Source organism: Trachemys scripta, chromosome 1 (genome assembly GCF_013100865.1).
Source record: "Trachemys scripta elegans isolate TJP31775 chromosome 1, CAS_Tse_1.0, whole genome shotgun sequence".
NCBI classification, from domain to species: Eukaryota; Metazoa; Chordata; order Testudines; family Emydidae; genus Trachemys; species Trachemys scripta.
The window spans coordinates 212,738,172-212,751,593 of NC_048298.1; the positions used below are offsets into that span (position 1 = coordinate 212,738,172).

The 13,422-nt window shown below is 40.4% G+C and overlaps 2 protein-coding genes across 4 annotated transcripts in view; one reads left to right on the forward strand and one right to left on the reverse strand.

Annotated features, from left to right (window-relative positions):
* The window catches only part of AP1S2 (adaptor related protein complex 1 subunit sigma 2), a 63,122-nt gene that overhangs the window by 44,100 nt on the left and 5,600 nt on the right, over positions 1-13,422 (forward strand). The window contains exon 5 of one of the 2 annotated variants that reach the window (XM_034756310.1): positions 6,814-8,215. The exons of the other annotated variant lie outside the window; for it this stretch is intronic. Coding sequence (XP_034612201.1) covers positions 6,814-6,864 — 51 coding nt within the window. The 3' untranslated portion in view covers positions 6,865-8,215. Of the gene's footprint in view, positions 1-6,813; positions 8,216-13,422 lie in introns of those variants that run through there. 2 annotated transcript variants of the gene reach the window in all.
* The window catches only part of ZRSR2 (zinc finger CCCH-type, RNA binding motif and serine/arginine rich 2), a 28,598-nt gene that overhangs the window by 2,585 nt on the left and 12,591 nt on the right, over positions 1-13,422 (reverse strand). For both annotated transcript variants that reach the window (XM_034756292.1, XM_034756284.1), the window contains exons 8-11: positions 11,074-11,287; positions 6,782-6,837; positions 6,400-6,509; positions 4,722-5,205 (exon numbers count right to left, since the gene is read on the reverse strand). In XM_034756292.1, coding sequence (XP_034612183.1) covers positions 4,722-5,205; positions 6,400-6,509; positions 6,782-6,837; positions 11,074-11,287 — 864 coding nt within the window. The remainder of the gene's footprint in view (positions 1-4,721; positions 5,206-6,399; positions 6,510-6,781; positions 6,838-11,073; positions 11,288-13,422) is intronic.

Consider the following 13,422-nt stretch of genomic DNA (forward strand, 5'->3'; position numbering starts at 1 on the left):
GGCTGAACAAGAAATAGTACTGAGAGCTGCTGACATGCAGTATAGCTGCAGTTTTTATTTTTTGAGGCAGAGTACAGTGAATGACAGAACTGAGACCAGTGTCTCTCACTGTTGAACAACTGTGTAGCCTTTAATACAATAATTGTGGTAATGCACAAGATGGTCATCATCTGTGCTGAGAAAATGACTCTTGCCTTTAAGCATGAAAGGCAAAAGTTAGACCTGAAAGATTACCAAAAATGTCTTAAACTTTTCCTGCTACTGCTATGAACTGGAGAACCGAGAGGGCCAGAAGAGATGAAGGGCCTGATTTTCCACTACCCTGCATCTGGCTCAGTAACTCTGAGCTTTTCTCTGAAGTATAGCCATGAAATTAGTGACATGCTCTGAAGAAATGCAGCAGCAGTACAGGAGCCCTGTTTAAAGTACACTCCACCAGGATTATGTCTCACTTTGGGGTGGGATCTTGTCAATAGCCTACACTCACTACAGACTGCTTGAAATGCCCTTATTCTGGGTGTGTGTGTGTGTGTGTGTCTGTCTTAGAGTGTAAGCTCCATGGAGCAAGGACTGTCTCTTTTTGTACAGTACCTAGCAAACTGGAGCCCCTCAGTGCTACTGTCATATTCCTTTAGGATACCACATGATAGGAGCTGTACTACTGCATTTTGTAAAAAATCTTCATGAGCTGTAATGGCAGTAGATATACACATCACAGAAAATCCATCCTCTGAATTTAGTTCCTTGTTGAGCCCTTTTGCTATTTCCCTTGCAAAATTTAAGCTTACATTAAAAAAAAAAAACCTTCAGTTTTGATTTCAAATAAAAATAATCACTCACTAACCTGTAGTGAATTACAAAAAAGCCATGCACATGACTGTTTGTGAGAAGGCTTCAGAATCATTCGGACCTCACTTAGGTGTTATGGGAAACAGTAGTACTGAAACATGAGGTATGAAAGCAGTTGGAAAATGAATGCTAACACCTCAAAGCTGTAGCAGCAGACTTGTGGCAGTCTAGTTTCTGGTGCTGAATGCATACCCAAATAGCTTAAATGTGGAGGAAAAATACAACAGCACCTGCTGAATGCACTATTGCTATTAACCACTGATGCACGGTCAAAGCTTTAGAAGCAGCTGCACCCTCAAGTCAAGGCTGGAATAAATATTTCTTTTTCTATTTAATAGTGTGGCTATAAATAAGTATCTGCATTATGGGGGATAGGCTCCCAGCTCCTCTTGAAAAAATCAGTGGGAGTTAGGCACCTAATTGCCCTTTGAAAATCTCTCCTTAAGTATTGTATCTAATTTATACCCCAAGATTGTACTGGTTTCAAACATCCATTTGGAATGCAAATGAAGATTTTAAACACTAATAGCACCCCATCTATCAAGAATAACCTTGATTTCTAGAAGTTATTTTATTACTGCTTCGCATGCTCCACATAGGAAAGCGTATAAGGAATTAGAATGAGGAAGTCATTCCTTGTGCGTTGGAGGTGGCACTATGTGAAAGAAAATGTAGAATCAAATAAAGTAAAAATCTTAAATGAATCCACATGTTCCATAGAATCTATATGGATAGTAATTCCATGCTCTAATAAGAATATAACAGTAGGGATCTATTATTGACCACCTGACCAGGACAGTGATAGTGTCAATGAAATGCTAAGGGAGATTAGAGAGGCTATCAAAATAAACAACTCGATAATAGTGGGGGATTTCAATTATCCCCATATTGACTAGGTATATGTCACCTCAGGACAAAATGCAGAGACAACGTTTTTCAATACTTTAAATGACTGCTTCTTGGAGCAGCTGGTACAGGAACCCCACAAGGGGAGAGGCAATTCTTGATTTAGTCCTGAGTGGAGCGCAGGATCTGGTCCAAGAGGTAACTATAACAGGACTGCTTGGAAATTGTGACCATAATATAATAACATTTAACATTCCTGTGGTGGGAAGAACACCTCAACAGCCCAACAATGTGGCATTTAATTTCAGAAAGGGGAACTATGCAAAAATGAGGAGGTTAGTTAAACATAAATTAAAAGGTACAGTGACTAGAGTGAAACCCCTGAAAGCTGCATGGACACTTTTCAAAGACACCATAATAGAGACCCAACTTAAATGTATACCCCACATTAAAAAACACAGTAAAAGAACTAAAAAAGAGCCACTGTGGCTTAACAACCATGTAAAAGAAGCAGTGGAAGTCAAATCCTAGTGAGGTAAATAGAAAGGAGCATAAACAGTGCCAAATTAAGTGTAAGAATGTAATAAGAAGTGCCAAAAAGGAGTTTGAAGAACAACTAGCCAAAAACTCAAAAGGTAATAAAATGTTTTTTAGGTACATCAGAAGCAGGAAGCCTGCTAAACAACCAGTGGGGCCCCTGGACGATCAAGATACAAAAGGACCACTTAAAGACGATAAAGTCATTGCGGAGAAACTAAATGAATTCTTTGCTTCAGTCTTCACGGCTGAGGATGTTAGGGAGATTCCCAAACCTGAGCCGTCCTTTGTAGGTGACAGATCTGAGGAATTGTCACAGATTAAAGTGTCACTAGAGGAAGTTTTGGAATTAATTGAAAAACTTAACAGTAACAAGTCACCGGGACCAGATGGCATTCACCCAAGAGTTCTGACTATAATGTCAATATTTAAAAAGGGCTCTAGAGGTGATCCCGACAATTACAGACTGGTAAGTCTAACGTCAGTTCCAGGCAAATTAGTTGAAACAATAATAAAGAATAAAATTGTCAGACACATAGAAGAACATAACTTGTTGGGCAAAAGTCAACATGGTTTCTGTAAAGGGAAATCATGTCTTACTAATCTATTGGAGTTCTCTGAAGGGGTCAACAAACGTGGACAAGGGGGATCCAGTGGACATAGTGTACTTAGATTTCCAGAAAGCCTTTGACAAGGTCCCTCACCAAAAGGCTCTTACGTAAATTAAGTTGTCATGGGATAAGAGGGAAGATCCTTTCATGGACTGAGAACTGGTTAAAAGACAGGGAACAAAGGGTAGGAATAAATGGTAAATTCTCAGAATGGAGAGGGGTAACTAGTGGTGTTCCCCAAGGATCAGTCCTCGGACCAATCCTATTCAACTTATTCATAAATGATCTGGAGAAAGGGGTAAACAGTGAGGTGGCAAACTGTTCAAGATAGTTAAGACCAAAGCAGACTGTGAAGAACTTCAAAAAGATCTCACAAAACTAAGTGACTGGGCAACAAAATGGCAAATGAAATTTAATGTGGATAAATGTAAAGTAATGCACACTGGAAAAAATAACCCCAACTATATATACACAATATGATGGGGACTCATTTAGCTACAGCTAATCAGGAAATAGATCTTGGAGTCATCGTGAATAGTTCTCATGATAAATTCATGGATGTTAAGTCCATTAATGGCTATTAGCCAGGATGGGTAAGGAATGGTGTCCATAGCCTCTGTTTGTCAGAGGGTGGAGATGGATGGCAAGAGAGAGCTCATTTGATGATTATCTGTTAGGTTCACTCACCCTGGGGCACCTGGCATTGGCCACTGTCAGTAGACAGAATACTGGGATGGATGGACTGTTGGTCTGACCCAGCATGGCTGTTCTTATGTAAGTCCTGACAGCACTATAAGTATTAATTACTCTCCTATACATACTTTATTAATTTCTTCAGCCACTCTGTTCCTTAGTTAACAGCTCCTGTGTTTTGGTTTATAGCAGGGGTAGGCAATCTATGGCACGCGTGCCAAAGGCGGCACGCGAACTGATTTTCAGTGGCACTCACACTGCCCGGGTCCTGGCCACCGGTCCGGGGTGCTCTGCATTTTAATTTAATTTTAAATGAAGCTTCTTAAACATTTTAAATACCTTATTTACTTTACATACAACAATAGTTTAGTTATATATTATAGACTTATAGAAAGAGATCTTCTAAAAACGTTAAACTGTGTTACCTGCACGCGAAACCTTAAATTAGAGTGAATAAATGAAGACTCGGCCCACCACTTCTGAAAGGTTGCCGACCCCTGGTTTATAGTATCCCTGTAGTAATCTTTAGTCCTTACTTCACTTCAAAAAATAACAACCCACTTTAGATTACCATGCCTCAACATTACTGCCTTGATTTATGCCCAAGCTCACAATCCCTACAGCTAGCAGAAGGAGCACAGTATTGAATATCAAGTGGGCTACCACTGAACCAACCACCTGTGCACTCCCTCTTGGTATTTTTGTTCTCTGGGCTTGAATCGCTCCTTCCCTCAGCAGGACCACCTCAGTGCTGTTCATATATGCAGTACTGGCTCAGTGTCACTCGCAGGTGAGGCAAAGTGACATTCAGAATCTTAATTTCACCCCCATATTCCTGCTGTGCAAGCACTGTGTGCAAGCAGCAACACAGGGAGCTTTCTTCCACGGTGGGGAGAATTTGATCCCTGATCTCCAGCTGATCGTAGGATACATTCAGTTGTCTAGTGCAACAGGAAGGATTTATACAAAATATTGAATTCCCATGACCCTGTGGTAAATTTAAATAATTAAATCTGTACCATCTTTCTTAAACTCTTAATTCCTCCTTGGATCATACTCATTTTAATACAAGATATACCCTAATGTAGTACAACATTATTCTTGGTACAGAGTCATCTACTGCACACATGGTATCTTTGGTAACACTACAGTTGCTCAAGTGGCAACTCCTCAAAGAATTCTCACTTTTTGGGGAGGGGTTCATTACTTCTTCCTCTGCTATTTGACCTCTTTTTGCCCCGACTCCTGGACCGAGAGGAGCTTCTACTTCGGCTTCTACTACGACCACGTGTACAACTACGGCTTCTGCTGCGACTACGACCTCTCCTCTTCTTCCCTCTACTATGTGACCGCCTTCGTTCCCAACTTCTTGACCTGCTAGACCGCCGTCTTTTCTTGCTCTTGTAGCTACTTTTTTTCCTCTCTGATTCTCCATTTCTTTTGTAAGAATGATCTGGGCTGGGGCTGCTCCGTCTTCTTGACTTGCTGTAATAGTCCTCGTGATAGCCTGTTCTGTTTCTCCTTTCAGAGTTTTTAGCTGACTGATTGGTCCGTTCAGGAGAAATATGTATGTCTCTATTGGCCTCCCAAAACTCATTGTGTGGATTTCTGAATACGTGAAGAAAGTTGCAGTGTTTCCCTCTTGGGCATTTCTGTCTTTCAAATAAACCTGCAACAGATATTTTTATTTTTTAAAAAAGAAGGTTACTGGTAATATTATATAAAGGCAACAATTCTATTTTTTTTAATGTAATGTCGGCCATTTTAATTAAATATGTATTTTAAAAGATTTGTTGCACTTAATCTTTTGGCTTTTTCCACTATAGATATTCATACCATGCCTATCAGCCTCATCTAAAGGAAAAACATACTTCAATTCTTTTCAAAGATTATACTTTAACCTTAATCATGAGACACATCCATCCTGATATTAGTTTTAGCTTTCAAACATTCTAGTATGTCTTATGCTAAAGTGAGCTAGTAATTTTATAACTTAACTTTCCTTAACTAGTTATGTAAATTGGGCAGGGCAGGTGTTAGTTAAATCTCAGGGATTTTAGGTAAGACATGAGTAAACCAGCCATTAATCTGCATGGACTGGCCCCTTATAGCCTAAGGCTGGGTCTACACTACCCGCCTGAATCGGCGGGTAGAAATCGACCTCTCGGACGCGACAATCGATCCCCGAATCGACGCTCTTACTCCACCAGCGGAGGTGGGAGTAAGCGTCGTCGACGGGAAGCCGCAGACGTCGATTTTGCCACCGTCCTCACAGCGGGGTAAGTTGGCTGCGATACGTCTAATTCAGCTATGCTATTCACGTAGCTGAATTTGCGTATCTTAAATCGACTCCCCCCTGTAGTGTAGATGTAGCCTAAGTGCTATCCTGGAGGTAAGAATTTTCTGTTCAAGATAAATACATTTCGGATTGTAGCAAGACTGAGGTAACAACTAAATATAGTTAACACTGATCATAATGAAAAAGCTATGTTTTAATGTTTCAGAATCAATTAGGTTGCTGGCCTAACAGATATCCTGCCTATTGTACAATCATCTGTTATCCCAAAGCACTCTTCCTAAAGGTTGAGGGTGTTACTGCATCCTAACTACAGTCAGTTTCCTAAATCCCCCCGGCAGTGTCAGTTGGACACCATATACACTTCCTGCCCAAAGCTTGTGTAGTTGAGTTAGTGCATGTTTTCAGTTTGTCGCCTTGCACCACAAAAGGTTTCTGTACTGTAATTTTATGTGGATCTCTCGGATTTGAAAGCCTGTAAGACATCACTTCTTAATCTTTCAGTTTTCTAATAAGCCTTTCAGTAATGAGAGACTTTCCCTTTTATAAAGGTTTATCCTGACATACCACATATAGCAGTTTTCCACCTTGTCACTGGGCAAAATTCACACTGAAGCTGTCGTCCTGCATACCATCGTCCATTGAATAGAGTAAGGGCTTCTTGACAGTCTCGCTCCCTTTAATTTAAAGATAAGGCAGCATGTAGCATTAGTGGGATATCATTTAAATTCTGTTCTCTACCAAATTTGGACTCTTACTACAGTGTGGGGAAGAATCACTTAGATAAAATAGGGTTTAAGTGACATTCAAATTTAAGTAAAATGGAAATATGGAATTAAACCTTTTAGAACCCAACAGGAAAAAGTAAAATTTTATACTTGGGTACTGCTTATGATCTAGGAGTATTTAACTTTCAAGCATCATAAAGAGTTAACTGCAAGGCACTTACGATTGGTACTGAACATATACATTTCCCCGCAGGTGAGGCTCAAAGTTGCAGCTGACCTAAGAGGAGATGAAATGTTAGATTAAAGCTTCTGAAAAACTGAGAGATCCACATAGCTCATTAGTGATGGAACTATACTCACCCCAATTTAGCTCATACCTAGGGTGACAAGAATGTAAAAGTATTTTATTTATCAATTCTTCTGGCCTGGTTTTCACATACAGGTTTAATAAAACTGAACACTTAGTTTTGATTAAATAGAAGTTTGTTTAAAAAAAAAAAAAGTATTTGTGGTATGTTTGAACAACATTTAAAATGGTTTGCTTTGATGTTAAACATAGGACTTTTCTTTTCCCCTGTAGCTGACAGCTTTTAGTTGAACACAGACACACACACGCATCTCCTCATACTACACCTCATGCTCTGTTAATCAGGTTCTGTTTTATTCTCTAGAATGGCACCCTGGGTAGGCAACACTGATGTGTCACCACATGATTAATCCTCCTGGTTACACGGTGTTCTGGCCAGCTGGACTGTAAGAAGGCATCACCAGTATTACAAAGGCAGTCAACACCAGCTGGACTTTTAATAGCTAACGATAGTTAGTAGTAATAAATGCTAGAAGTGCTGGAGCTGCTAATGCGCATCATTAGACACAAATAGCACTTATAGGAGAGGAAAAACTGACAAGACAAGGAGAAGAATGAACAAGGAGACGGAGAAAAACAAGAGAGGTGAAAAATCAGATATGAAAAAATAGCTACAACACATATTTCATCAGACAAGCAATGCTGGCACTGGAAAAGTTTGATATTTTGGGAGGTGGTGGGAGTAACAGTAAGAATGAAATCCCCAGAAGTGTAAAAAAATGTTGGGGTCACCACCCTTTTAAATATGAGATATTCCAGCTCTGAAGTGGGCACTAAGCACTAATTCCTAAATTCACATAAATCCATCTCAATCTGACTAGGAATAAAGAGAAGGACAGGAGAAAGAAGGCTATTATGCAAATAGCTCTTAAATATTTAGCCCCTGCTGTTGTTTTCTTTCCTGTACTGTACCAAAAGTTGATTTCATTCCATTGAAAGTGATTTAAAAGCTCTTTTGCTGGCATGGTTTTGTTGCACAAATAGATTTCTCTAATCTTTGTGAAATTTTACATAAAGGCACATTATTTCAGATTTAACTTACTGATCAGACGTAAGTTACCCAGGTTGAAAATGCTTAGGATAGGAATTCAGACAGATATAGGTGAAATACTTGAATAAAGAGAATGTGATATTAGCTTATTAGTAAGTAGTGATACAGTCAACATTTCTGGTTCAGACACTGTAAAATAACTCAAAGCCATTAGATCCAGGGTAGGCAACCTATGGCATGCATGCTGAAGGCGGCACGCGAGCGGATTTTCAGTGGCACTCACACTGCCGGGTCCTGGCCACTGGTTCGGGGGACTCTGCATTTTAATTTAATTTTAAATGAAGCTTCTTAAACATTTGAAAAACATTATTTACTTTACATACAACAATAGTTTAGTTATATATTATAGACATATAGAAAGAGACCTTCTGAAAACGTTAAGATGTATTACTGGCATGCAAACCCTTAAATTAGAGTGAATAAATGAAGACTTGGCACACCACTTCTGAAAGGTTGCCGACCCCTGCATTAGATATAGAATGGCCCCACAGCAGCATAATACAGACAAGCTTTTACCAATAGTGTACCATAGATCACACCATTGACATGCAAGAAATAAGCCGTGTGCACACTAGGGAATTTTATAAAAATACTGACCCGTGCAAGTTAACCAATGGTAGCTTTAGTGTTGACAATGCTCTTAAACACTTGAAGCTGATCACCATGTTAGTTAAACCTGATGAAAAGCAGGTTTAATTGCCATGGCAGTACAACTGGGACTGGCCTTGGGAACACTGTCTATACCTGGACTGGTGGGAATTTGTTGTTGTCTTGTCCCACAATAATTATATCAGGCATGGAATCTGCGAATGAATTAGGTCAGTGTTTCTTAAACTGGGGTTGTCGCTTGTGTAGGAAAGCCCCTGGTGGGCCAGGCCAGTTTGTTTACCTGCCCCATCCGCAGGTCCGGCTGATCGCGGATCCCACTGGCTGCGGTTCGCTGCTGCAGGGCAACGGGGGCTGCTGGAAGCGGCGGCCAGTTAGTCCCTCGGCCCGCGCCGCTTCCAGCGGCTCCCATTGGCCTGGAGCAGCAAACCGCAGCCAGTGGGTGCCGCGATCGGCTGGACCTGCGGACGGGGCAGGTAAACAAACCGGCCAGGCCTGGCCCGCCAGGGGCTTTCCCTACACAAGCAGCAACCCCAGTTTGAGAAACACTATATTACGTGACTCCTACAAAGTTCTTTGTAATGGCTTGATGCAAGGTGTCAAATCCATACAATATTACATTCAAAGGCATAGATGGTTGTGAAAGCCTGCTCCTGAAACATCTTGCAGAGTGCATATATCTTGGTCCTGTGTCTGCTGATGTTCATTCCTACAGTGTCCTTACTCTCACAATAGTGGATGTTATTTTCTGAAATCCTTTGATATCAGAAGATCTTGTCTTTCATCCATTTATTTCAGCTAATATTTTCCTTGATAAGGCATCAATAGCCTCAACCATTGTCATTCCAACGTGAGTTTCGGATCTTCCAACTTTGGCCAGATCATCAGCTAACCCAACTCCTGTATGTACTACTGTGCAATGAAATCCCATAAAAAGTCAGTGTATTGCCTTGCTTTCTGATCCCCCAAGCCTCATTATCAACAATGCAATTCACAGCGTTCAGGTGGGAATTTTGTTTTGTAATACAATTCCCAACAATGGACTGGTGTATTGTACAACAGGAGAAAAATATTTTTGAGGAAAGGAAAGGTAGAGAGTCCAACTAAAGGAAAGAGGGTGGAGGATAAAAATGGAAAACAATCATGACTGGTCATGAGAAGATATTTCTCTTTCTTGGAATAGATCAGAATTAAGGCTGTCAGAAAAGAAAATTGTGGTTTTTTTGGTTCAAAGGTTGTAGCCAGAGTTGATTAAAGTTGCAGTTTTGGTGTGGAGGGCCCTGTGCTCTAGAGTTGGCCTCAGGCACAGAGCCCTCTGAAGGCCTGTGGGGGGCTGCAACTGCTGGGGCTCCGCTGTCCCAAGCCCTGTGCCTGTGGGAGGCACAAGTCCCAGCCCGGCCCCATTCACTTAGGCCTCCCCAAGCCCATCCTCTGATGCAGCTGGGCAGCCACAGAAAGCGAAGTCCTCAAGATCACACAGAAGCTCCTTCTTGGCAGGCCTAGCTCACATCACTTGGTGGAGGCAAAACTGCGTCAAGACAAAGTGCAAGGCCAGCACCAGCAGGGCTGAGTGCAGGCAGCAGCACTCACCACAGAGCTTGGGTGGTAAGCAGGACAAGCCTCCTGGGAAGCCTGGCCTCAACCAACATGGATCCATGGTCCCATCCTTCTCCTCATTGGCCTCCGCCCCCACCTGCTCATGACAAAGGGGCAGCCGGGCCAAATTTGATTGAGTGGCACTGCAACCTGGTGCAGGCGGTCCACCACCAATCAAACTTGCAGCAACTATAAAAAGCTGGTGTTTGGTCAAAGCTGCAGTTTCTGCTACAAATTCTACCATTTCTAACTGGTCAAGTACTATTCAAAAATTTTACTTTCATACTAGTTCAATTTGTCAAACAAATATTTTTCTGCTCTTCACCAAGGCCTAGTAGCAAGTTACATTTTTTAAAAGTGAATTAAACAGAAAGTTGACTGTGTTCTAAATAAATCAAGCATATAACCATTTTACTCCATTAAATTGCCATGGGCATAGATTGTAAGGGGAAAGGGGGGGAGGTGAGGGACGCACTGCCATGGCAGCACAGCTATCTTTACTTTGGCTACAAGGCTTAGTCCTTGGGCTAATAGGTGGTTGGTAAAATTTTCCAGCCCTGAAAATGATCTGAGAATCTGCTGGATTGCTCGAAAGCTTAGTAAGATGGAGGCTGAGAAATAAGCAGATTGTTTCAAAAGGTAATTTTATAGATATGTTGTGAGTTTGTCCCAAAATAAGTTTTGGGAGGGATTTCATCTGTAACTTGAAGAAATACAATCCTCTGGGATGACACAGAGATTAGTTTAGAGGTACCATCAGAAATATGCAGTTTGAATTGAGAAACTGTACATTAAACTTAGCTATGGCATATTCCACAACTGAGATTTACACTAGTCAAAACTGGCAAAGGAACAATGAGAGGTGATGATTATCATTGGGCTCATATGCATACCTTGAATTGAATAACCTTTCCCACATTCTTGAACTCAGGCAGTACATCTTCATAGAAGTCTAAGAACTGCTGGTACGTTTCCTCCTCACTGTATTCAAGACTCGCATCTGTATCATAGTCATCTCTTCTACACTGCTCCATTCCAAATGTAACAAACATACCTCTGATCAGAAGCGTCTGACTAGATGTTGGGTAGTTATGTTTGCGGGAACACCTATATAATTTATGGTAAAGAAAAAAACACCCCACTTTCAGCAAAGGCTACACTGCTAAAGCTGCAAACATTTGCTATTTCTAGACCCACTAACAGCTCTGAATTGCAAGAAAATATTCTAAAAAGGCGCTTCATTAGTGTAATGATGGGAATCAGCATATTTCAAGGAGTAAAGCAGGTCATTCAAGACAAGTTTCCTGATAGTTTTAAAGCATCCTGCCATATACAAATGCCATCAGTGTTCACAAACACACAAAAAATCATCAGTTAGAAATTTCAAAAATGATGAAAGGCATTTATTCAAATGCTGCTATTTTGAAATATCTGTTCAATTTTTGAAGGGTCTTGCAAGACATTTTAAAGTCTTACTTCTGTAAGAGCCCCTCCTTTCTTCTCTGCAAAATTAAATAACTCTTATTGAAGTAAATGAAACTACTCTCATCCGATTGGGAAGGGGAAGAAAAATTAGGCCTCAGGTTGTGAACATCTGCAGCTATGGAAGTACCACATTTTACAAGTGACAGTTCTGCACAGAAGTTTTATTTTAACCTGCATCACATCATATTGGTGGCCATAAGTGACATTCAGATGCTGCAATACAGTGTTCACCATAACAGCCTGAAGCTCAGTGAGACATCCTCAAATAGTAATCTCCCTGACTTGCTTCTGAATGAGAAGGGTTTCACTATGCTTTAGGATTTCTGCTTCAAATACTCCCCTGTTCACCCAGGTAACTGAGTCAAAAAGCTCTGTCTAAAATGTGCTAGTTCTTTCTCGGAAGCACACTTCAGAGGATACATCTTAAATATAATGCAGTCATTTATTAAAACTCTATACAAATCAACCTTATATGATAGGAAACTAAAATTGGAAAATATAGAAACCATGTCACTATAAAGCTAGTAGGTTCGTTCATGATATAGTAACATAGAACCCCGTTTATCCAACCCTCCATTTTCCTGCTCGTTGCATTAACCAAACAACCAAGACTCCAGGGCCAGAAGTGTTGCTAACTAGTGCTGCAGCATTGCACTCTCTCATTCTCCAGATTATCCCGCTTTCTGATTATCCGATCTGGCCCCGGTCCCAATTAGATCAGTTAAATGGAATTCTGTTACACTGGATCAGACCAATGGTCAATCTAGCTCAGTATCAAGTCTGACAGCGGTAAAGAGCAAACACTATAGAGAAAGGTACAAGCCCTGTAACAGACAACTATGGAATAGGCTGTCCATAGGAAGAGAGTTTCTTCCTATCTCCAAGCAATTACTGATTGACATATACTCAGATCCTATCTACTATAAATATGTTTTCATTTTTGACACGAGTCTAACTTTGAAACCTACTAAGCTCAACTTCAACATGTAGACTTCTACTGCTTATTTATGAATTATACAAAAAGGCTTAATTTCAGGTTTAATTTTGTTTCCTTTCAATTTGATGGTATGACCCCTTCTGGTATTGCAAGATGGTAAGAACACCCTCTGACCTTCTGTACCATTCATTTGATATATTTCCTAACAGAAGAATGTCAAAGAAAGGCAACACATGTGATTCAAGTTATGGGAACACATTAGGGCTTATTAAGTTTTCAGAGACAATAAGTAAGAGATTAGAGCACTTTTTGAGAAAGGATACTAAATTAGATGGATCATGTGCAATGATCATGTGTACTGTACAAATCAGATACTGGAAAGTCACATGATACATCCAGTCATGCAGATGTACATTACCTTGCTTTTGTAGCTGTTTTAGGTGCAGTGTCTGCAAATTAATTAAGACATCTGACTAGATATATTCTTTTGGAGCTGCACCAATAATAATAGGAAACTGGATATACTCTGATGGCATAATGATCTACCACTACAAATGCTTCTGCTGAGTCAGTCAGTCAGATCAAAACTGGGACCACACTATTAGCAATTTGATGTTCTAATAAAAAAAAAAAAAAAGATAACCCAATTCGGACTGTGCACTGCTTTTACTCTCAATTCACAGCTGTATAACTGAGAACAGAATCCTATCCAATAAGTCTACAGGAAACCCACCAAGCAATAGAAGATAACCTGATCACAAACCTGTAAGAAATCCCAAGGGAGCTAACCCCTTTAAACCATGTTATATTCCCAACATTT